Below are 23278 nucleotides of genomic sequence, written 5' to 3' on the forward strand. Positions count from 1 at the left end.
CATATGTATCCCGTACATGCTCTATTACTAATACAACTTTACACGTGCACAGCATGAGCATTCACACTCGCATATGTTTATTGTGATGCATATTCAAACACATACTTTATCACACACACACACATTCTACTAAGTAAGCGGTTTCAGTGTTTAGGTATGGTTGATATACTGCAAGTACATCATGGGGGTCATAGCCAACATCTCCCTCTAGTGGGGTTCTTGGAATAATGTAAGCATAGAGTCGCTCAAAACATTAAGGTTTACGTTCAGCACAATACTCTGACCCTGCTAAGTCAGTCAAATGTATACCAGCAACACAATGATACAAAGTTCACAGCCTTTGTTTTTGTCTGACCTCCGGCCTCTTCCGTGTTCTCTCTCCCATAGCCCCCCCTCAAGAGGGGGCACCCTCCCTCGTCACAGCCCCCCGACCGCCGCGCGCCAAGGGGAGTACAAATACGCACAGGACCGCCTCAGCCACTTCCGACTCGGACCCTCAGACCCCCAGGGTACCGGCGCCAGGGACGGGGGTGGCATCGGTGGGCCTGGCACCGTGTGGCAGCTCTACGAGTGGCAGCAGCGCCACCAGTTCCGCCACGGCAGTCCCACTGCCCCCCTCTACACACCTGCCCCGGACTATCCCTTCGGGCCCAGGCCCCCCTCCACGGTGCCCCCCTCGGCCCCGCGACCCAGTTCTGAGGTTCCCCGCTGTGTGTCGGTGCCCCCAGACCCCTCCGATATCCTCCCACCGGGCCCCCAGAGCTCCAGGGCCCTGTCCCCGCCACGGAGGCCCCACACACCCGCTAACCGGGTGGTGGTAATGCCCCAGGGGGGGAGAGATGCACTGGACATGCCGGTGGCTGGGTCCCCACGAAGAGCCAAGTCTCAACTACTCAAGGTAAGACGAAGGGGAATGAAACTTTGAATGTTTCATAGCAGGTTTCTGTTAATTTTTCTGACAGTATTCTGCGGAGGTAATAATGGCAGATTAAGACTGTTAACTGCAGTGTGTGTGGGTTGTGTTTGCCAGGCTGCCACCATCGAGAGACGGTCCATGCCTCCCTCCAACTACATCACACACACAGTCAGCGCGCCCAGCCTTCACGGGAAAACGGTATGGAGTCACGCACCCAGTCACAAGCCAAGCATGTTGTATTAGATGACGACATCAAGTCAAAGATCCAGTGTTTCTTGAATAACCTGGACACTTTCCAATGAGCTTAATTTACAGTACTTCTTTACAAGGACCCTGGGATGTGAATCAGCAACATTCTGCTCCATACACATTTCAGGTTTTCGATATACACTGAACAAAAATATAAACACAATATGTACCGATTTTACTGAGTTACAGTTCATATAAGGAAATCAGTCAATTTGAAATGAATTCATTAGGCCCTAATCTATGGATTTCACATGACTGGGAATAGAGATACAGTGCATTTGGAAAGTATTCAGACCCCTTGACTTTCTCCACATTTTGTTACGTTACAGGCTTATTCTAATATGTATTAAATTGTTTGTTTTTTCGCTCATCAATCTACAAATCATACCCCATAATAACTAAGAGATATTTATGTATTAAAAATAAAACTGAAATATCACATTTACATAAGTATTCAGACCCTTTACTCCGTACTTTGTTGAAACGCCTTTGGCAGCGATTACAGCCTCGAGTCTTCTTGGGTATGATGCTACAAGCTTGGCACACCTGTATTTGGGGAGTTTCTCACATTCTTCTCTGCAGATCCTCTCAAGCTCTGTCAGGTTGGATGGGGAGCATCGCTGCACAGATATTTTCAGGTCTCTCCAGAGATGTTTGATCGGGTTCAAGTCCGGGCTCTGGCTGGGCCACTCAAGGCGATTCAGAGACTTGTCCCAAAGTCACTGCTGCATTGTCTTGGCTGTGTGCTTCGTTGTTCTGTTGGGAGGTGAACCTTTGCCCCAGTCTGAGGTCCTAAGCACTCTGGACCAGGTTTTCATCAAGGATCTCTCTGTACCTTGCTCTGCTCATCTTTCCCTCGATCCTGACTAGTCTCCCAGAATCTGTTGCTGAAAAACATTGCCACAGCATGAAGCTGCCATCACCATGCTTCACTGTAGGGATGGGGGCAGGTTTCCTCCAAATGTGACACTTGGCATTCAGGCCAAAGAGTTCAATCTTGGTTTCATCAGACCAGAGAATCATGTTTCTCATGGTCTGAGAGTCCTTTAGGTGCCTTTTGGCAAACTTCAAGCGGGCTGTCTCATGGGCCTTTTACTGAGGAGTGGCTTCCGTCTGGCCACTCTACCATAAAGGCCTGATTGGTGGAGTTCTGCAGAGATTGTTGTCCTTCTGGAAGGTTCTCCTGTCTCCACAGAATACATATGCTGCTCTTTTGTTTCTTGGTCACCTCCCTGACTAAGGGCCCTTCTCCCTCGATTGCTCAGTTTGGCTGGGAGACTAGTCAACTCCCAAAATTCAGGTGTGCCAAGCTTGTAGCATCATACCCAAGAAGACCCAAGGCTGTAATCACTGCCAAAGGTGTGGCCAGCTCTTGGAAGAGTCTTGGTGGTTCCAAACTTATTCCATTTAAGAATGATGGAGGCCACTGTGTTCTTGGGGACCTTCAATGCTGCAGACATGTTTTGGTTCCTTTCCACAGATCTGTGCCTCGACACAATCCTGTGTCTGCGCTCTACAGACAATTCCTTCGACCTCATGTCTTGGTTTTTGCTCTGTCAACTGTGGGACCTTATATAGACAGGTGTGTCTTTCCAAATCATGTCCAATCAATTGAATTTACCACAGGTGGACTCCAATTAAGTTGTAGAAACATCTCAAGGATGATCTATGGAAACAGGATGCACCTGAGCTGAATTTTGAATCTCATAGCAAAGGATCTGAATACTTATGTAAATAAAGTATTTCTGTTTAAAAATGTTTTATAATATAGCAAAAATGTCTAAAAACCTGTTTTCGCTTTGTCATTATGTGGTATTGTGTATAGATTATGAGAAAAAAACATTCATTTAATATATTTTAGAATAAGGCTGTAATGTAACAAAATTGGTTAAAAGTCAATACCTTTAAAAAAAATAGATAGGGGCGTGGATCACAAATCCAGTTAGTATCTGGTGTGACCGCCATTTGTGTCATGTTGTACGACACAACTCCTTCGCATAGAGTTGATCGGGCTGATTGGGGCCTGTGGAATATTGTCCCACTCCTCTTCGATGGCTGTGTGAAGTTACTGGAACTGGAACACGCTGTTGTACACTTCGAGCACCCCAAACAAGCTCAATGGGTGACATGTCTGGTAACTGTGCAGGCCACGGAAGAACTGGGACATTTTCATCTTCCAGTAATTATGTACAGTGTCTTGCGACATGGGGCTGTGCATTATCATGCTGAAACATGAGGTGATGGCGATGGATGAATGGCACGACAATGGGCCTCCAGGATCTCGTCACAGTATCTCTGCATTTAAATTGCCGTCAATAAAATGCAATTGTGTTCGTTGTCTATAGCTTTTGCCTGCCCATACCATAACCCCACTGCCACGATGGGGCACTCTGTTCACATTTTTGACGTCAGCAAAGTGCTCGCCAGCACGACGCCTTCTGCCCAGTACAGTTGAAACTGGGATCCATCCGTGAAGAGCACACTTCTCCAGCGTGCCAGTGGCCATCGAAGGTGAGCATTTGCCATCTGAAGTCGGTTAGGATGCCGAACTGCAGTCAGGTCAAGCCCTTGCTGAGGACGACGAGCACGCAGATGAGCTTACCTGAGACTGTTTCTGACAGTTTGTGCAGACATTCTTTGGTTGTGCAAACCCATAGTTTCATCAGCTGCCCGGGTGGCTGGTCTCAAACGATCCCGCAGGTAAAGAAGCCAGATGTGGAGTTCCTGGGCTGGCGTGGTTACACATGGTCTACGGTTGTGAGGACGTAATGCAACATTTTCTAAAACTACGTTGGAGGCGGCTTATGCTATAGAAATTCCCAATTCAATTTTCTGGGGAAAGGTTCTGGTGGACATTCCGGCAGTCAAGCATGCCTTCTGCACGCTCCCTCAAAACTTGAGACATCTGTGGCATTGTGTTGTGTGACAAAACGGCACTTTTTAGTGGCCCTTTTTTTGTCCCCAGCCCAAGGTGCACCTGTGTAATGAGCACGCTGTTGAATCAGCTTTTTGATATGCCACACCTGTCAGGTGGATGGATTATCTTGGCAAATGAGAAATGCTCACTAACAGGTATGTAAACAAATTTTTGCACAAAATTTGAGAGAGTTAAGCTTTTTTTGCATATGGAACATTTCTAGGATCTTTTATTTCAGCTCTTGAAACATGGAACCAACACTTTACATGTTGCGTTATTTTTTTGTTCAGTGTAGATACAGATATTTGAATGGCTGCCGTGTTGGTATCAAAAGTTCCAAGACAAGAAAACACTTGGATTGCATCCTAATCTGTCAAATGTCAAAACAACTGGAAGCACATGTTTTTTTTGTCATGTTATTGACACAAGTGTTACTTTAGCCACCACTCCTGCACCCTTTTACTAGCTAACTAGCTCTAAATAACTTTAGCTAGTTAAATAATTAAATAACCTGGCTTACTGTGGGGCAAAACATTTTAGCTAGTTAGCTACTGTACGGCTTTCTTTGCTAGCAAGTGTAACACTGCCTCCAAAACTGGTGTCTCCACTACTATTTACAGTTAGACTTTTGTGATGTCTCCACTTTCCCTAGCGTTCCAGTAAGATTTCTTTGTTTGAATGTAAATGGCATTGAACTTTTGGTGCTAACATGACCGACAGTTCAACCTAACTATATAGATTCTATACAGCTCTGAGTATCTTTGCTAACCGTTGAGCGCTCTGTCTGTGTTGGGGTGTTGAGTTAATTCCCCCATTTCCTCCCTCTGTCCCTCGAGGGACACACTACTGTTACACACGCAGCCTGAGGAGCTCACCCTCCTGCTCATTCAGCTCCGGAGGCATCAGGCAAAGATGGCCGCCGCTCGCCACCACACGCTAACCCAGCTGCAGCACTTCAACTACAGCCCTTCTGGCCCCCACTTCCTCACCACCAAAAACAACCCTCTCTTCTCCTCCGGCCCTTCTTATCTGGGACCCTTCCTAGGCCCCATGGGCCACGGCAGCAGCAGCCAGGTGGGGGCCCCCAGTGCGCCTGGTCTTCTTTACCCCACCAATGTGAGCTCAACCTGGACATGGCTGTTTGTGAGCGTTGGCCTGTGCTGGCTGCCCCCCCATAGTCCCTTTCTATGCTTTTTGATTTGTTTCATTATTATAGTGTCTTGCATCTTCAAGATGCCCAGCCCAAATTAGCTTATAAAACACTGTATCCACAGTAGCAAAGAAATGAATCATATACGCACGCAGAAATTACACTCATTCATCTACGGTGCCTTGCAAAAGTATTCAGACCCTTTGGGTTTCTTCACATTTTATTGTGTTACAAAGTGGGATCCAAATTGAATCGTCTTCTTTTTTTTTGTTAATTAACAATCGATTCAAAATAGTCTAATGTCTACAGTGCAAGAAAAAGTATTTTAAATATTAATAGAAATGAAATAACTAAAGTATAGTGTTTGCATAAGTATACAGCTCCCTGAGTCAACACATGTTAGAAACACCTTTGGCGTCGGTTACAGCTGTGATTCTTTTTTTGGGTAAGTCTATAGGAGCTTTGCAAACCTGTATTGTGCAATATTTGCCCTTTTATTATTTTAAAAATTCCTTAAGATGTTTTGGGATCATGGCTAGACAACCATTTTCAAGTCTTGCCATCGGTTTCCAAGCAGATTTAAGTCAAAACTGTAATTTGGCTACTCAGGGAAATCCACTGTCTTCTTGGTAAGCCACTCCAGTGTAGATTTGGCTTTGTGTTTGTAGGTTGTAAAGAAGACTAAAGCAGGTTTTCCTCTAGGATTTTGCCTGTGCTTAGCTCCATTCTGTTTCCTTTTATCCTGGAAAAACTCCCCAGTATTTGCTGATGTCAAGCATACCCATACCATGATGCAGCCACCACCATGCTTGAACATAAGGAGATAGTTACTCCGATGTGTTGGACTTGCACCAAACATAAGGCTTTGCATTTAAGCCAAAAAAAGTTAATTTGCTGTGTTTTTTTGCAGTATTACTTTAGTGCCTTTGTGTACATGATGCGTGTTTTTGGCATTTTCATTCTGTATATTTCTGTTCTTCATTCTACGCTGCCATTTAGGTAATCGTTGTGGAATCACTTCAATGTTGTTGATCCATCCTCAGTTTTCTACCATCTCAGACATTGAACTGTGTAGCTTGTTTTAAAATCACCGTTGTCCTGATGGTAACATCCCTGAGCAGTTTCATTCCTGTCCTGTTGCTCAGTTCAGAACGACGGCCTGATATGTGTCTGGGTGGTTTTAATATACAGTATAATCCACAGCATAATGAATAACTTAATGTCTGATTTTGTTATTGTTACCCAATCTACCAATCAGCGGCCTTCTTTATGAGGCTTTTGAAAAGCTCCCTGGTCGTTTGTAGTTGAATCTGCGCTTGAAATTCAAAACTTGACTGAGGAATCTTACAGATGTTGTCTGTATGGGGGACAGAGGAGGACTTAGACTAATAACGGTGGACATGATTTTTGAATAACTATCTAACTTATGTGATTTGTTCAGCCAAATTTAACTCCTGATCTAATTTTGGGCTGAATACTTATGCAACGACTATATTTTGGTTAGTGTTTTATTTTTTAAGTTTGTTTGGCTGAGATGTTGCTAGTTGGCTTCAAAGTGGCGCCGTTTTTGGGCTTGTGATCTTGGAGCGGCTGCTTGTAGTGTGCTTCCATTTGGTATGTGCACGTCTTGCCTCTCTGGGGTTATAACATTGAGAAGCTCATAATAAATTAAATGTGCCAATACGTACAGTTTTTCTCTGTGTGTCTGTGTGTGTGTGTGTGTGTGTGCGTGCGTGTGCGTGTGCGAGTGTGTGTGGTGTGTGTGTTGGTGTGTGACAACATGAATGTTTTCCCCATTTTGATATTTTACTCATCTTATAACGAGCCTAACGGATGGCAATCCTCCAAAAGCATATTCTTGACATTAGGCTTACGATCATCTCACCCTTAATTCCTAATCCATTATGGATCATTATAGATGATTATAGTAGAACGGACAAGTAATTATTGTAACACATCATGGTAGATTTGCCGTTAATGAGTAGCGCCATATAATCATATGTATTATCAGTGATTCATCCGGCAACTAATATCCACTATACAGTTAGATCTATAATATGGAAGCGTATACCTGTCAAAATCCTGTGGGCTTCCATACTGTAATGCCGTAAAGCTTTGATTGACTCTTCTTTATCTCTCCACTCTGCCCGAAGGTTGACGATACGTACATGCAACTGAAGAAAGACCTGGAGTATCTAGACTTGAAGGTGGGAACTCTCTCTCTGTCTCTCTCTCTGTCTCTGTCTCTGTCTCTCTCTGTCTCTCTCTCTGTCTCTCTCTCTCTCTCTCTCTCTCGTAGGCCTACTCAAATACAGTAGGGTGAAGTTGCCCCTAGGCACTGATCTTGGCTCTGTTTTGCATTTTTTCCCCCTACAAATGGTTACGGTTAGGATTGGTGGAGGCGAAGCCGATCATGGATCTGTACCTAGGGGAAACATCACCCTGGAGCCAGGCCTAATGCCTGGCCAAAGCTCTCTAACATTAACACACTCCCCTCACTACTTGCTGGATGACCAACACACACCCTGCATCTCAGGGTAGAGCTGAGAACAACACGGCATAAATGGGGATGAACAAAACGGCAAACTTGGTAAAAGAACAAAGCGGCAAACTTGGTAAAAGAACAAAGCGCACGGGATGTTTTAAAGAAATGTATGCGTGAATAAGTGTAAGAGGTAGCTGGTCCCAGCACAGGCAGTGTGGTCCCCTGGCCCCCTGGTCTTCTGGTCCCAGTGATGCTTAGCTGCTAGTTTATTGATATTTTGGCTCTATATAACACACTGAGTGAACAAAACATTAGGGTCACCTTCCTATTATTGAGTTGCACCCCCTTTTGCCCTCCGAACAGCCTCAATTTGTTGGGGGCATGGATTCTACAAGGCGTCAAAAGCGTTCCACAGGGATGCTGGCTCATTTTGACGACAATGCTTTCCACAGTTGTATCAAGTTGTCTGGATGTCCTTTGGGTGGTGGACCATTCTTGACACAGCGTTGCAGTTCTTTACACAAGCCGGTGCGCCTGACACCGACTGCCATACCCCATTTAAAGGCACTTAAATATTATACATTCACCCTTTGAATGGCGCACTTACACAATCCATGTCTCAATTGTGTCAAGGCTTTGAAATCCTTATTTAACCTGTCTCCTCCCCTTCATCTACACTGATTTGAAGTGTATTTAACAAATGACATCAATAAGGGATCATATCTTTCACTTGGTCAGTCTATGCCATGGAAAGAGCAGGCGTTCTTAATGTTTTGTGTACTCGGTGTACGCTGGAGCTGCTTACCAAGACAACATTGAATTTCCTGAGTGGCCTAGTTACAGTTTTGGCTTAAATCGCTGTCTACCATTGAGCAACAACCAACTTGACAGAGCTTGAGGAATTGTATTGTAAAATTCAGGTGTGCAAAGCTCTTAGAGACTTACCCAGAAAGCTGTAATCACTGCCGAAGGTGACTCGCTGCCGAAGGTGACTCGCTGCCGAAGGTGACTCGCTGCCGAAGGTGATTCGCTGCCGAAGGTGACTCGCTGCCGAAGGTGACTCGCTGCCGAAGGTGACTCGCTGCCGAAGGTGACTCGCTGCCGAAGGTGACTCGCTGCCGAAGGTGACTCGCTGCCGAAGGTGACTCGCTGCCGAAGGTGACTCGCTGCCGAAGGTGACTCGCTGCCGAAGGTGACTCGCTGCGAAGGTGACTCGCTGCCGAAGGTGACTCGCTGCGAGGTGATGCCGAAGGTGACTCGCTGCCGAAGGTGACTCGCTGCCGAAGGTGACTCGCTGCCGAAGGTGATTCGCTGCCGAAGGTGACTCAGGGGTGTGAATAATTATGTAAATATGATATTTCTGAATTTATTTTTCAATAAATTAACTACAATTTCTTCAAAACTTGTTTTCACTTTGTCATTATGGGGTATTGTGTGTAGATGGTTAAAAAACATCCATTTCAGGTTGTAACAACAAAATGGGTAATGAAGGCACTGTACATACAGTGCATTCGGAAAGTATTCAGACCCCTTCCCTTTTTCCACATTTTGTTACGTTACAGTCTTATTCTAAAATGTATTAAATACTTTTCTTCCCCTCATCAATCTACACACAAGACCACATAATGACAACGTGGAAACGGGTTTAAATTTGAGCACATTTCTAAAATATAAAAATAAGTACCTTATTTACATAAGTACACTGCTCAAAAAAATAAAGGGAACACTTAAACAACACAATGTAACTCCAAGTCAATCACACTTCTGTGAAATCAAACTGTCCACTTAGGAAGCAACACTGATTGACAATACATTTCACATGCTGTTGTGCAAATAGAATAGACAACAGGTGGAAATTATAGACAATTAGCAAGACACCCCCAATAAAGGAGTGGTTCTGCAGGTGGTGACCACAGACCACTTCTCAGTTCCTATGCTTCCTGGCTGATATTTTGGTCACCTTTGAATGCTGGTGGTGCTTTCACTCTAGTGGTAGCATGAGACGGAGTCTACAACCCACACAAGTGGCTCAGGTAGTGCAGCTCATCCAGGATGGAACATCAATGCGAGCTGTGGCAAGAAAGTTTGCTGTGTCTGTCAGCGTAGTGTCCAGAGCATAGAGGCGCTACCAGGAGACAGGCCAGTACATCAGGAGACGTGGAGGAGGCCGTAGGAGGGCAACAACCCAGCAGCAGGACCGCTACCTCCGCCTTTGGGCAAGGAGGAGCAGGAGGAGCACTGCCAGAGCCCTGCAAAATGACCTCCAGCAGGCCACAAATGTGCATGTGTCTGCTCAAATGGTCAGAAACAGACTCCATGAGGGTGGTATGAGGGCCCGACGTCCAGAGGTGAGGGTTGTGCTTACAGCCCAACACCGGGCAGGATGTTTGGCATTTGCCAGAGAACACCAAGATTGGCAAATTCGCCACTGGCGCCCTGTGCTCTTCACAGATGAAAGCAGGTTCACACTGAGCACGTGACAGACGTGACAGAGTCTGGAGACGCCGTGGAGAATGTTCTGCTGCCTGCAACATCCTCCAGAATGACCGGTTTGGCGGTGGGTCAGTCATGGTGTGGGGTAGCATTTCTTTGGGGGGCCGCACGGCCCTCCATGTGCTCGCCAGAGGTAGCCTGACAGCCATTAGGTACCGAGATGAGATCCTCAGACCCCTTGAGACCATATGCTGGTGCGGTTGGCCCTGGGTTCCTCCTAATGCAAGACAATGCTAGACCTCATGTGGCTGGAGTGTGTCAGCAGTTCCTGCAAGAGGAAGGCATTGATGCTATGGACTGGCCTGCCCGTTCCCCAGACCTGAATCCAATTGAGCACATCTGGGACATCATGTCTCGCTCCATCCATCAACGCCATGTTGCACCACAGACTGTCCAGGAGTTGGCGGATGCTTTAGTCCAGATCTGGGAGGAGATCCCTCAGAAGACCATCTGCCACCTCATCAGGAGCATGTCCATGCATTGTAGGTAGGTCATACAGGCACGTGGAAGCCACACACACTACTGAGCCTGATTTTGACTTGTTTTAAGGACATTGCATCAAAGTTGGATCAGCCTGTAGTGTGGTTTTCCACTTTAATTTTGAGTGTGACTCCAAATCCAGACCTCCATGGGTTGATAAATTTGATTTCCATTGATCATTTTTGTGCGATTTTGTTTTCAGCACATTCAACTATGTAAAGAATACCTAATAAGAATATTTCATTCATTCAGATCTAGGATGTGTTATTTTAGTGTTCCCTTTATCCTTTTGAGCAGTGTATTCCGACCCTTTGCTATGAGTTCCGGTGCATCCTGTTTCCATTGGTCATCCTTGAGATGCTTCTATAACTTGATTGCAGTCCGCCTGTCTATATAACATCCCACAGTTGACAGTGCATGCGAGAGCAAATACCAAGCCATGAGGTCGAAGGAATTGTCTGTAGAGAATTTTGTCGAGTCACAGATATGCGGAAGGGTACCAAAACATTTCTGCTTTATTGAAGATCCCCAAGAACACAGTGGCCTCTTTCATTCTTAAATGGAAGAAGTTTGGAACCACCAAGACGATTTCTAGAGCTGGCCGCCCGGCCAAACTAAGCAAACGGTTGAGAAGGTCCTTGGTTAGAGAGGTAACCAAGAACCCGATGGTCAATTTGACAGAGATCCAGTGTTTCTCTGTGGAGATGGGAGAACCTTCCAGAAGGACAACCATCTCTGCAGCACTCCACCAATCAGGCCTTTGTGTTAGAGTTGCCAGACGGAAGCCACTCCTCAGTAAAAGGCACATGACATACACTTGAAGTTTGCCAAAAGGCACCTAAAAACTGACCATGAGAAACAAGATTCCTTATTTTGATGAAACCAAGATTGAACTCTTTGATCTGAATGCATCACGTCTGAAGGAAACCTGGCACCATCCCTACAGTGAAGCATGGTGGTGGCAGCATCATGCTGTGGCAATGTTTTTCAGCGGCAGGGACTGGGAGACTAGTCAGGATTGATTGAAGGATGAATGGAGCAAAGTACAGCGAGATCCTTGATGATAACCTGCTCCAGAGTGCTCAGGACCTCAGACTGGGGCAAAGGTTCACCTTCCAACAGGACAACAACCCTAAGTACACTGCCAAGACAACGCAGGGAGTGGCTTCGGGACAAGTCTCGGAATGTCCTTGAGTGGCCCAGCCAGAGCCCGGACTTGAACCCGACATCCAACATCTCAAGAGAGACCTGAAAATAGCTGTGCAGAGGTGCTCCCGATCCAACCCGACAGAGCTTGAGAGGGTCTACAGAGAAGAATGGGAGAAACTCCCCAAATACAGGTGTGGCAAGCTTGTAGAGTCATACCCAAGAAGACTCGAGGCCGTAATTGCTGCCAAAGGTGGTTCAACAAAGTACTGAGTAAAGGGTCTGAATACTTATGTAAATTTTATATTTCAGTTTTACATTTTTAATACATTTCTAACTTTCTAAAAAAAATGTATTTGCTTGGTCATTGTGGGGTGTGTAGATTGAGGGAGGGGGGAAAAAACGATGTAATCAATTTGAGAATAAGGCTGTAACATAACGAAATGTGGAAAAAGTCATGGGGTTTGAATACTTTTCCCGAATGGACTGTGTGTCATATTTGTTGTTTTATTTTTGTCAATTTCGACCAGCCAACCCAAATAAGATGGTCCGGCCCTTCTGTCATTGGCCAGATTTTCCAGACGGCCAATCCGCCCATGCACAACACCACCATAATGCTGACTCGGTACTGTTGTAAATATGACATAGGGCTTCCTGAGTGGCGCAGTGGTCTAAGGCACTGCATCGCTAGCTGTGCCACTGGAGATTCTTGGTTTCAGTCCAGGCTCTGTCGCATCCGGCCGCGACCAGGAGACCCATGGGGCGGCGCACAATATCCCAGCGTCGTCCGGGGTAGGCTAGGGTTTGGCCGGCAGGGATGTCCCTGTCCCATCGCGTATGGCGGGCCGGGCGCAGCGCACGCTGACACGGTCGCCAGGTGCACGGTGCTTCCTCCGACACATTGGTGTGGCTGGCTTCCGGGTTAAGCCGGCATTGTGTCAAGAAGCAGTGCGGCTTGGTTGGGTCGTGTTTCGGAGGACGCACGGCACTCGCCTCTCCATACGGGAGTTGCAGCGATGAGCCAAAATTGTAACTACCAATCGGATACCACGAAATCGGTGAAACAAAAGGGGTAATTTTTTACAATTTTTATATGACATAACAGTTGGTATACAAACAAGTATATTCTAATGAATGGTCAAATTGCTAACTTGCTCAGCGAATGGCAGCCATTTTGTAACAGTGGCTCTCCATCTCTATTTGACGCAGATCAAAAGTTTAGAGCCGTTCATCCTCACGGCTCACAGTGTGCTACTGCACTGCACCGCCGGGCCTCTCGGGCCACTTTGGAACGTAAGAACTGTGGACACACTGTGTGTGTGTGCGTATGTGTGCGCGTGCATGAGCGTGTATGTATACATGTTTACGAGGGAGACCATCCCATCGCTTAAAAACACTTTCTGTGTCCATGGCTGTGTGTGGGCACTGGCTTGGCATTGACCCCTCTGTAACCCCTGACTCTCGGCTCCTTTGTGATGTGATTGGTGGTCCTGGCCTGGGATGGCGCTGCAGTGCGTGTGCTGTGGTGGCTGTGGTTGGTTCGGGGGTTGAAAAGCTAGCCGGTTGCACCATCCTCCTGTTGATCTATCAAACATATCTCCTTGATATATCCCCAGAACAACGCAGCATGTTTACCCTAAACCCAGTTGGTTCAGAATATACTGTAGGAATACTCAAAAATATATATCTGTACAATTTATGTATTTCCAACACTGGGAGTATTGTAAGGAGTAGCCTAAGCAGTGTCTCATTCCATTTTTGTTTTAAAATTGGTTTGTCGTCCCATCTTTTTGTGATACAGGGACATAAATCTATGGAGATAAAATAAATGTAATCAATGGGCATTGTCTTGAGTGGCGTTCATGCAAAGAGCTTCTTTGTCTCTGTCATATAGGCTGCATTTGTCAATGGCTATTTTCTTACTTTCTCTAAGTCATCATGATTGGTTCACGGTTGGTTTCCTCATTGTGCTTTCAGTGTAACTTTTTAGTATCATCAACAGCCAATATCCCTACCAGAACAGTGGCCAGTTTATTAGGTACACCCATCTAGTACCGGGTCGGACCCACTTTGCTTACAGAACAACTAGAATTCTTTGGGGCGTGGAAACGTTGGTCAATTGGTATCAGGGGACCTAACGTGTGCCAGGAAAACATTCCCTACACCACCGCCACCAGCCTGTACCGTTGACACCAGGCCATGGACTCATGCTGCTTAGCCAAATCCTGACTCTACCATCATCAGGACCCAACAGGAACCGGGATTCGTCGAACCAGGCAATATTTTCCCACTCCCCAATTGTCCAGTGTTGGTGATTGGATGCCCCCTGGAACCGCTTCTTGTTTTTAGCTGATAGGGGTGGAGCCCGGTGTGGTCTTCTGCTGCAATAGCCCATCTGTGACGAGGACCAACGAGTTGTGCGTTCCGTGACGCCGTTCTGCACCACTGTTGTACTGCGCTGTTATTTTACCTGTTTGTGGTCCACCTGTTAGTTTGCACGATTCTTGCCATTCTCCTTCGACCTTTCATCAACAAGCTGTTTCCTCCCACAGGACTGGTGCTGACTGGATGTTTAGTTTGTCGCACCATTCCCGGGATAAACGCTAGACACTGTCGTGCGTGAAAAGCCCATTAGGCCGGCCGTTCCTGAGATACTAGAACCGGTGCGCGTGGCAACGGCGATCACACCCCGCTCAAAGTCGCTTAGGTAACTCGTTTTGCCCATTCTAACGTTCAATCGAACAGAACCGGGATGCCTGTCTGCTTGCTTTATATAGCAGGCCACGTGACTCACCATCTGTAGGAGCGAACCATTTCCGTGAACGAGGTGGTGTACCTAATAGACTGGCCACCGAGTGTACACAGAGCAACACAATTTGAAAATGTATTTTTTTTTCTGGTCCCAAGGTGATTGGAAGTCAGACGTTGAAAGAAGCAACGAGACCCGTCAGAGTAGCCGAGAGTGACGTGGATGTGAGTATGAGCCAGCAGCATTTCGCATTGCTTACACATGCACCCCCACAAATGCGCGCACACACACAGACACACACACTCGCTCTTTCTCTCTCTCTCTCTCAACCCCCAACGATATTTTCACTCTATCTCTTGTCCCAAGGGAAATGTTTAGAGTTTTAGCTTCAAACCTTTCTGGAAGGGTAGGTACAGAGATGAGACTGATACTCTGACTACCATAGACCCTTAAGGGGATAGAGTGAGCGATAAAAATGTAATAAAATAAGTCATCTAGGATTTAGTGAGTCTTTCAGTTCTATATTAGCATTTTTCAAAGTCAATTTGTTCTCCTTTCAGAGTGTAACTACTCCAAAAGGAGTTGAAGAGTGTAGCGTTGACAGCTCCGCACGTTTGCCCTTTAACAATTTACAAGGAGGCCAGGGTTTTTCCCCCCATCCGCACTGAATATTTCACTGAGTCAACCAAGCAATATTACTGCGCGTGAAGACATCACCACAAATAATTGATGCGCTCAACAGAATGGCAAATGGAACATAAACACTTAAGCGTATGTTTTGTGCCTTTCGAAAGGTACCATGCGACCATAATCTAGCTATTTTCTCTCGTTTTCAAAACCACAGACAATTATTATGCAACTTATGGGTTATGTTTGGGTTTCTTACCCTGTGTCCCAAATGGCACCCTGTTCCATATACATTGCACTCCTTTTGACCAGGGCCCCAAGTAGTGCCCTGTATAAGAACTAGGGTGCCCGTTGGTGACGCACCCTTAATCGGGGATTCATTTAGGACTCAAAGGTTCTGAGACACTTTGACAAAAGGGTAGCGTGGGATGTGGCGTATTTGCGTAAAGGATTTGCTCTGTATAATTATCAGCTAATGAGACAGGAGAGAGGGATACGGACACACTTATGCAGGTAGACTTACACACACACACACACACACACACACACACACACACACACACACACACACACACACACACACACACACACACACACACACACACACACACAAACAGGTGAGAGGGGGAGGATATACATGTACATGGAGGAAAGTGACGCGCACACACTGTAGGAAACCGTAGGAAAGATTGGTCTGTAACAGCCCTGTCTTTCTCTCTCTCTCGCTGTCTTTCTCTCTCTGTCTTTCTTTCTCTCTCTGTCTTTCTTTCTCTCTCTGTCTTTCTTTCTCTCTCTGTCTTTCTTTCTCTCTCTGTCTCTTTCTCTCTCGCTGTCTTTCTCTCTCTTGCTGTCTCTGTCTCGCTGTCTTTCTCTCTCTTGCTGTCTTTCTCTCTCTCTCGCTGTCTTTCTCTCTCTCTCTTGCTGTCTCTGTCTCTCTCGGTCTTGCTGTCTCTCTCGCTGTCTCGCTCTCTCTCTATGTCTCTCTGTCTGTCTGTCTGTCCCTGGCCTACAGGTGAAACTCAGCCGGTTATGTGAGCAGGACAAGACCCTGAAGGAACTGGAGGTCCAGATCAGCTCACTAAAGGAGGATAAGGTACTGACACTTCATCTCTATACTCATGTGTGTCTCACTGCATTTGGGTCCGTTTTGAATTTATCAGCCAAGGAATCAATGTCAAGTCAATGGTAAAAAATAAAAAAAATGTAATGATTCCAATTTAAAGGGTTTTATTTCTGTTTTTTTCTTCCGCTTTGACAAAAAATTACATTGTCGTGTGCATTTCCCGAGTTGAACTGGAATTGACCTCGACCCTGCGGTCTCTGATATTGACATCCTAACCCGTGACCCATCAGGACAAGCTGGAGTCGGTGCTGGACGTGTCCCACCAACAGATGGAGCTGTACAGAGACCAGGCAGCCCACCTGGAGAAGATAGCCTACCAGCAGAGACTCCTACAGGAGGACGTGGTGCACATCAGGGCCGAGATCTCCAGCGCGTCCACGGTGAGATCATCCCAGACACACCTGAACTTTAAGCCTGAGCCTTACCCGTGCCCGTGATGTTTAAGCCTTGCCTTACCCAGGCCCAATTTGCTTCTGCTAAATTGAAGGCCCCCTTAGCCGAAATCAGAAGTAACTTATTGTGTTAGTAAATCCGTTAGCTGCTCTTCTCGGTCTGTCACAGGCTCGCTGTGCGCGGGTCGCTCTGCATACGCGCTGCTCATGACGCCTCGGGGAGTGTCTGTGAGTATCCACGGCAACGGCTCGGCTTGCTCTGCTAAGTGAAGAGACGTGAGAGCGCAGTTAGCTACTTTTCGTCACTCTAAACTCCGACAAAAACTCACGTTATTATTTGATTGTATTATGACGAGGCTGAAGCACTGCGTTATGATCCTAGACAGATGTGACTGTATTGCCCAGTAGAGCACGAGCAGATGACTTCGCTTTCAGAATGTTACCGATCAATTTAGTGATGCCCGAGCCCTGCCCGTACCCTGGTTATTGATGAAAAAACGGGCCCCACCCGGCCCTAACCCGATCTACGTTGGAGCTCGGGTCGGGTAGCAATCAGCCAATCGAATGTATTTATAAACCCCATTTCAGCAGATGTCACGAAGTGCTTATACAGAAACCCAGCCTAAAACCCTAAACCGCAAGCAATGCAGATGTAGGTGTGTGGTTCTGGCCAACACATTCCACTGTATATGTTTACGGAAACTGTCTTCCCCTGCTGCCTCATGTTATATGTAGGAGATGGCCCGGGCCTGGGAGGACTACAGCAGGCTGGAGAGCTCTGTGGAGCAGTTGAGGGCCGTGCTAGAGGCACACATGAACCACAGCGCCACCCCTCAGGTCAGAGCCGGTACTGCACCCCAGTGCTGTGCAGTGCTGCTATTTCACTCGATGGGGACAATGTCCACAGGCGTAGACGTGAACAGAACATTGAGTTGCTATTCACTGTTTTGAAGCGTGTACTGTAGATGGGGTGGGTCTACTGGGAAAAGCCTGTTTGTTGTGTGTGTGTGTATATAGCACAGTAGGAATCAGCTACGGTGTGTGTGTGTGTGTGTGTGTGTGTGTGTGTGTGTGTGTGTGTGTGTGTGTGTGTGTGTGTGTGTGTGTGTGTGTGTGTGTGTGTGTGTGTGTGTGTGTGTGTGTGTGTGTGTGTGTGTGTGTGTGTGTGTGTGTGTGTGTGTGTAGCAGGAGAAAACAGAGATAAAGCGGGAGCTGTGGAGGATAGAGGACGTGATGGCAGGACTGAGCTCCAGCAAAGCCAACTACAAGATCACAATCGACTCAGTGCAGAACCCAGGTGGGAGAAATCACCTCCCGCCCACTGTGTTTTACCCAATTCAATTCAGATCAAACAACTTTATTTATCCCCTTGGGGGAATTCCCAACTACAAAACGCTACATGGGAGACAAACGACTAGGGTAGCTTTCCATGGTAAAAAGACTAATCTAGTCTCTCCATACCATGTGCTCGTGTTACGAAACCAACTGCACCAAACTACCCCCATATCCTAACACTTAACCATGACAGACCAACCAGCACAGAGGCCTTCATTTGTCTACTGTGTGTAAAGTTACACGTCTTCATTTGTCTCCTGTGTGTAAAGTTACACGTCTTCATTTGTCTCCTGTGTGTGAAGTTGCACGTCTTCATTTGTCTCATGTGTGTGAAGTTGCACATCTTCATTTGTCTCCTGTGTGTGAAGTTGCACGTCTTCATTTGTCTCCTGTGTGTGAAGTTGCACGTCTTCATTTGTCTCCTGTGTGTGAAGTTGCACGTCTTCATTTGTCTCCTGTGTGTGAAGTTGCACATCTTCATTTGTCTCCTGTGTGTGAAGTTGCACGTCTTCATTTGTCTCCTGTGTGTGAAGTTGCACGTCTTCATTTGTCTCCTGTGTGTGAAGTTGCACGTCTTCATTTGTCTCCTGTGTGTGAAGTTGCACGTCTTCATTTGTCTCCTGTGTGTGAAGTTGCACGTCTTCATTTGTCTCCTGTGTGTGAAGTTACACGTCTTCATTTGTCTCCTGTGTGTGAAGTTGCACGTCTTCATTTGTCTCCTGTGTGTGAAGTTACACGTCTTCATTTGTCTCCTGTGTGTGAAGTTACACGTCTTCATTTGTCTCCTGTGTGTGAAGTTACACGTCTTCATTTGTCTCCTGTGTGTGAAGTTACACGTCTTCATTTGTCTCCTGTGTGTGAAGTTACACGTCTTCATTTGTCTCCTGTGTGTGAAGTTACACGTCTTCATTTGTCTCCTGTGTGTGAAGTTACACGTCTTCATTTGTCTCCTGTGTGTGAAGTTGCACGTCTTCATTTGTCTCCTGTGTGTGAAGTTACACGTCTTCATTTGTCTCCTGTGTGTGAAGTTACACGTCTTCATTTGTCTCCTGTGTGTGAAGTTGCACGTCTTCATTTGTCTCCTGTGTGTGAAGTTACACGTCTTCATTTGTCTCCTGTGTGTGAAGTTGCACGTCTTCATTTGTCTCCTGTGTGTGAAGTTGCACGTCTTCATTTGTCTCCTGTGTGTGAAGTTGCACGTCTTCATTTGTCTCCTGTGTGTGAAGTTGCACGTCTTCATTTGTCTCCTGTGTGTGAAGTTGCACGTCTTCATTTGTCTCCTGTGTGTGAAGTTACACGTCTTCATTTGTCTCCTGTGTGTGAAGTTGCACGTCTTCATTTGTCTCCTGTGTGTGAAGTTACACGTCTTCATTTGTCTCCTGTGTGTGAAGTTACACGTCTTCATTTGTCTCCTGTGTGTGAAGTTACACGTCTTCATTTGTCTCCTGTGTGTGAAGTTACACGTCTTCATTTGTCTCCTGTGTGTGAAGTTACACGTCTTCATTTGTCTCCTGTGTGTGAAGTTACACGTCTTCATTTGCCCGTGTCTTTCTATCCTCCAGAGAGGAAACTAGTGGCTTCAGTGCCGGACCCTGCAGTGCCTTCACAGAGCGCGACGCCCCCCGTAGGGGAAGTTAGGCCCCCTCCTCGCAGCTCCTACACGCTGCCTCACAACCCCGTGCCAAAATGGGTGAGTGGCAGTTGAGTTTGTAGATCTGGGTTTGCTGGGGGATGTTAACCTCGTCATGGACCACAGTGGGTTAATAATAACAGCAGTTAGTCCTGCATTAAAGTGTGTGGGTTTGGAACTACTGTACAAAGTGATTTTTTAAAAAACAAACAAATGTTTGAAGTAAATGAGTTGAACACTTGACCGGTGCTGTGAAGGGTCAGAATGCATGAAACACATTTAACAGTAAAGCTGAACATGAAACCTAGATAGCCCTGAGTTGAATGACTCCCTTCTCATCAGCGGTTGTCTGAAAGCGTTTCCAGCTGACAAATCCTTGATTCCTCCCGCTTCAAGGTCCCTCCCCCTCAGGCTTCTTCCTCCAATGAGCTTTGAGGTACTTGACAATAAGAACCAATTGTGACTGACTTCCTGTATGGGTGTGGCTCTGGTACAGGCAGAAGATGAGGCTCCTCCCAGACCACCCCTGCCCTGCCTCTACGATTATGAAGACCCGCCCCCCGCCATCCCACCCCTCCCCAAAGAGGCGTCGGTGGTAGTACGACACACGTCGGTTCGCGGGCTCAAACGCCAGTCGGACGAGAGGAAGAGGGACCGAGAGAGCGGAGGGTGTGTCAACGGAGACTTTAAAGTCAGGACAAGCCTTTTATTTACACTTATTTTGTTATTGATTGTTAAGACGAGCCTTTGCTGTGCTTGCTGTGCTTGCTGTGCGTACAACAGTGCTTTGCTGTGCGTACAACAGTGCTTTGCTGTGCTTTGCTGTGCGTACAACAGTGCTTTGCTGTGCTTTGCTGTGCGTACAACAGTGCTTTGCTGTGCGTACAACAGTGCTTTGCTGTGCTTGCTGTGCGTACAACAGTGCTTTGCTGTGCTTTGCTGTGCTTGCTGTGCGTACAACAGTGCTTTGCTGTGCGTACAACAGTGCTTTGCTGTGCGTACAACAGTGCTTTGCTGTGCTTGCTGTGCGTACAACAGTGCTTTGCTGTGCTTTGCTGTGCTTGCTGTGCGTACAACAGTGCTTTGCTGTGCGTACAACAGTGCTTTGCTGTGCTTGCTGTGCATACAACAGTGCTTTGCTGTGCTTTGCTGTGCTTGCTGTGCGTACAACAGTGCTTTGCTGTGCTTTGCTGTGCTTGCTGTGCGTACAACAGTGCTTTGCTGTGCGTACAACAGTGCTTTGCTGTGCGTACAACAGTGCTTTGCTGTGCTTGCTGTGCGTACAACAGTGCTTTGCTGTGCGTACAACAGTGCTGTGCTTGCTGTGCGTACAACAGTACTTTGCTGTGCTTGCTGTGCGTACAACAGTGCTTTGCTGTGCTTTGCTGTGCTTGCTGTGCTTTGCTGTGCTTTGCTGTGCTTTGCTGTGCGTACAACAGTGCTTTTATCGGGTACCGCTTGTGAAGTTGAACGGTCCATGGCGGCACTTACGGTATCAAAACCAACACTGCTGTTTTCAGCTATTGCCATCGAAGCCAGTCTTACAGGGCAATATCATACTGTCACACAGCCGCGTTAACGCCCTCAGCATTGAAATCTCACTGAGGAGATGCATCAAGGCTGCATTCTATTCCAAAAAGCTGCCCTCTTCCCTCACTCACTAATCTTCATGCTTCTGAGAGACCTGCAGAGGCAACATAGCGGGAATGAGTGGCTAACACACCTTTCCCAGTCGTCTCTGAAGGAGAGGGAATGAGGGTTGAGGGAAAGGCAACACCTTTTTGAAGTGGAATGCAGCCTTTACCTCATTGAGAGCAAGATGACTCAAACCTCGCGGATCTAGTTTGTGACAACTGCAGTATGATGTGTGTCAGGTGGAGCTGCGGTCATACCTGAGTGAACCAGAACTGCCCGGGACGGGCCAGAGCAGCACAGGGTCTGAGGGGGACTACCAGACCCTCCCAAACAAAGGTATTGTCAGCTAGCTTGCAATTCAGACCTGTGGATATGCTGACGTTCCACTCTTTGTCACTCCGTGTCTCTTCGGGGCAGTGGTGCTGTATCAGAATGGGTCCCCCCCCAGGCATATCACAACAGTGTTTCCTGTTTCCTGTCCGTAACAGGTCTGTCGGGCTCATCGCCGAGGCTGAACCAGTCCAGTAACATCTCCTCCTACGTGACCCTGAGGAGGGGGGCGGCTGCCTCTGCAGAGAGGGTGAGTCACCAAACAGAGCCTGCTCTGGTCGAAAGTAGTGCACTAGGTAGGGATTAAGGGGAGGGTGAGTCACCGGTCACGACACAGGGGAACGAGATAGGAGCTTTATCCAAATCCATCAATCAATTGTATTTATAAAGCCCGTCAGCCGATGTCACAAAGTGCTTGTACAGAAACCCAGCCTAAAACCCCAAACAGCAAGCAATGCAGGTGTAGAAGCACGGTGGCGAGGAAAAACTCACAAGAAAGGCAGGAACCTAGGAAGAAACCTCGAGAGGAACCAGGCTCTGAGGGGTGGCCAGTCCTCTTCTGGTTGTGCCGGGTGGAGATGATAAAACCCTATTTGCTATTCAATGCACTACGTTTGACCGGGGCCTATAATTCTCTGGTCAAACGTAGTGGACTATGTAGGGAATAAGGTGACATAAGCCGTGCGGTAACCTCTTCTTCTTCAGGAGAACATTGTCTGTCTGCGCAGCACTGGGACGATTCGTTTGTTGTTTGTTTTTTGCTTGCTGTTTGCGCGTTGTGTTATAGGGACCACCCCTCCGTTGGCGACTTCTGGCTGTCATAGAATCTGTTTGCAAATTACGTCCGGTACTCTGTTCAGAGGTCCACCGAGGCTCGACAAAACCTACCGGTCAAACCTACCGGCCTTTACACATACACTACAAACACCACCGAGCTGTGGAGCGTACGTCTAACTCGACTAACCTGGGAGCTTCGTTTAGTACTTTATCCTGAGACTGAAGAGGAATTAGTGTTCAGGACTCATTGTTGTTTTTCTTTCTTCCTCCTTTACTCCACTTCATATCACACCTCTATGTCACGACCCATCTCATCTCTTTCACTGTTTCTCTCTCCTATCTTCATCTCTTTCGCCCTCTGTCCCCGTCTCTCTTTTTCTCTCTCTCTCTCCCTCTTTCTCTCTCTCTCTCTCCCTCTTTCTCTCTGTCTCTTTCTCTCTCTCTCTCTTTCTTACTCTCTCCCTCTCTTTCTCTCTCCTTTTCCCCCTCTTTCCCCCTCTCTCTTTCTCTCCCTCTTTCTCTCTGTCTCTCTCCCTCTTTCTCTCTTTCTTTCTCTCTCTCCCTCTCTTTCTCTTTCTTTCTCTCTCTCACACACTCACTGTACCAGGAGAGACCCAAGAGTGCTTTGGAGCAGCTGTACTCCTCTGGCCAGCAGCCCCAGCCTCTGGCCCAGGCCCCCCGGGGCCGCATGAGCGCAGAGGAGCAGCTGGAGCGCATGAAGAGGCACCAGAGGGCCCTGGTGCGCGAGCGCAAGAGGAACCTCAGCCAGGGAGAACGCCACTCCAACACTGCTCATCGTACCTCCTCCTCCACCAGGGCTCTCTCCTCCACTGACCTGGGCTCA

General features: G+C 47.1%; 1 protein-coding gene across 1 annotated transcript in view; it reads left to right on the forward strand.

The window, feature by feature from the left end:
- The window catches only part of LOC118396417 (pleckstrin homology domain-containing family A member 7-like), a 182609-nt gene that overhangs the window by 149548 nt on the left and 9783 nt on the right, over nt 1-23278 (forward strand). Inside the window, exons 11-23 of the mRNA XM_035790610.2 lie at nt 388-898; nt 1031-1114; nt 7386-7439; nt 14744-14809; nt 16225-16305; nt 16566-16715; nt 17463-17564; nt 17913-18024; nt 19625-19752; nt 20189-20383; nt 21567-21663; nt 21816-21907; nt 23042-23278. Of these exons, the coding sequence (XP_035646503.1) occupies nt 388-898; nt 1031-1114; nt 7386-7439; nt 14744-14809; nt 16225-16305; nt 16566-16715; nt 17463-17564; nt 17913-18024; nt 19625-19752; nt 20189-20383; nt 21567-21663; nt 21816-21907; nt 23042-23278 (1909 nt within the window). The remainder of the gene's footprint in view (nt 1-387; nt 899-1030; nt 1115-7385; nt 7440-14743; nt 14810-16224; nt 16306-16565; nt 16716-17462; nt 17565-17912; nt 18025-19624; nt 19753-20188; nt 20384-21566; nt 21664-21815; nt 21908-23041) is intronic.

Source organism: Oncorhynchus keta, chromosome 17 (assembly GCF_023373465.1).
Source record: "Oncorhynchus keta strain PuntledgeMale-10-30-2019 chromosome 17, Oket_V2, whole genome shotgun sequence".
Taxonomy (NCBI): Eukaryota; Metazoa; Chordata; class Actinopteri; order Salmoniformes; family Salmonidae; genus Oncorhynchus; species Oncorhynchus keta.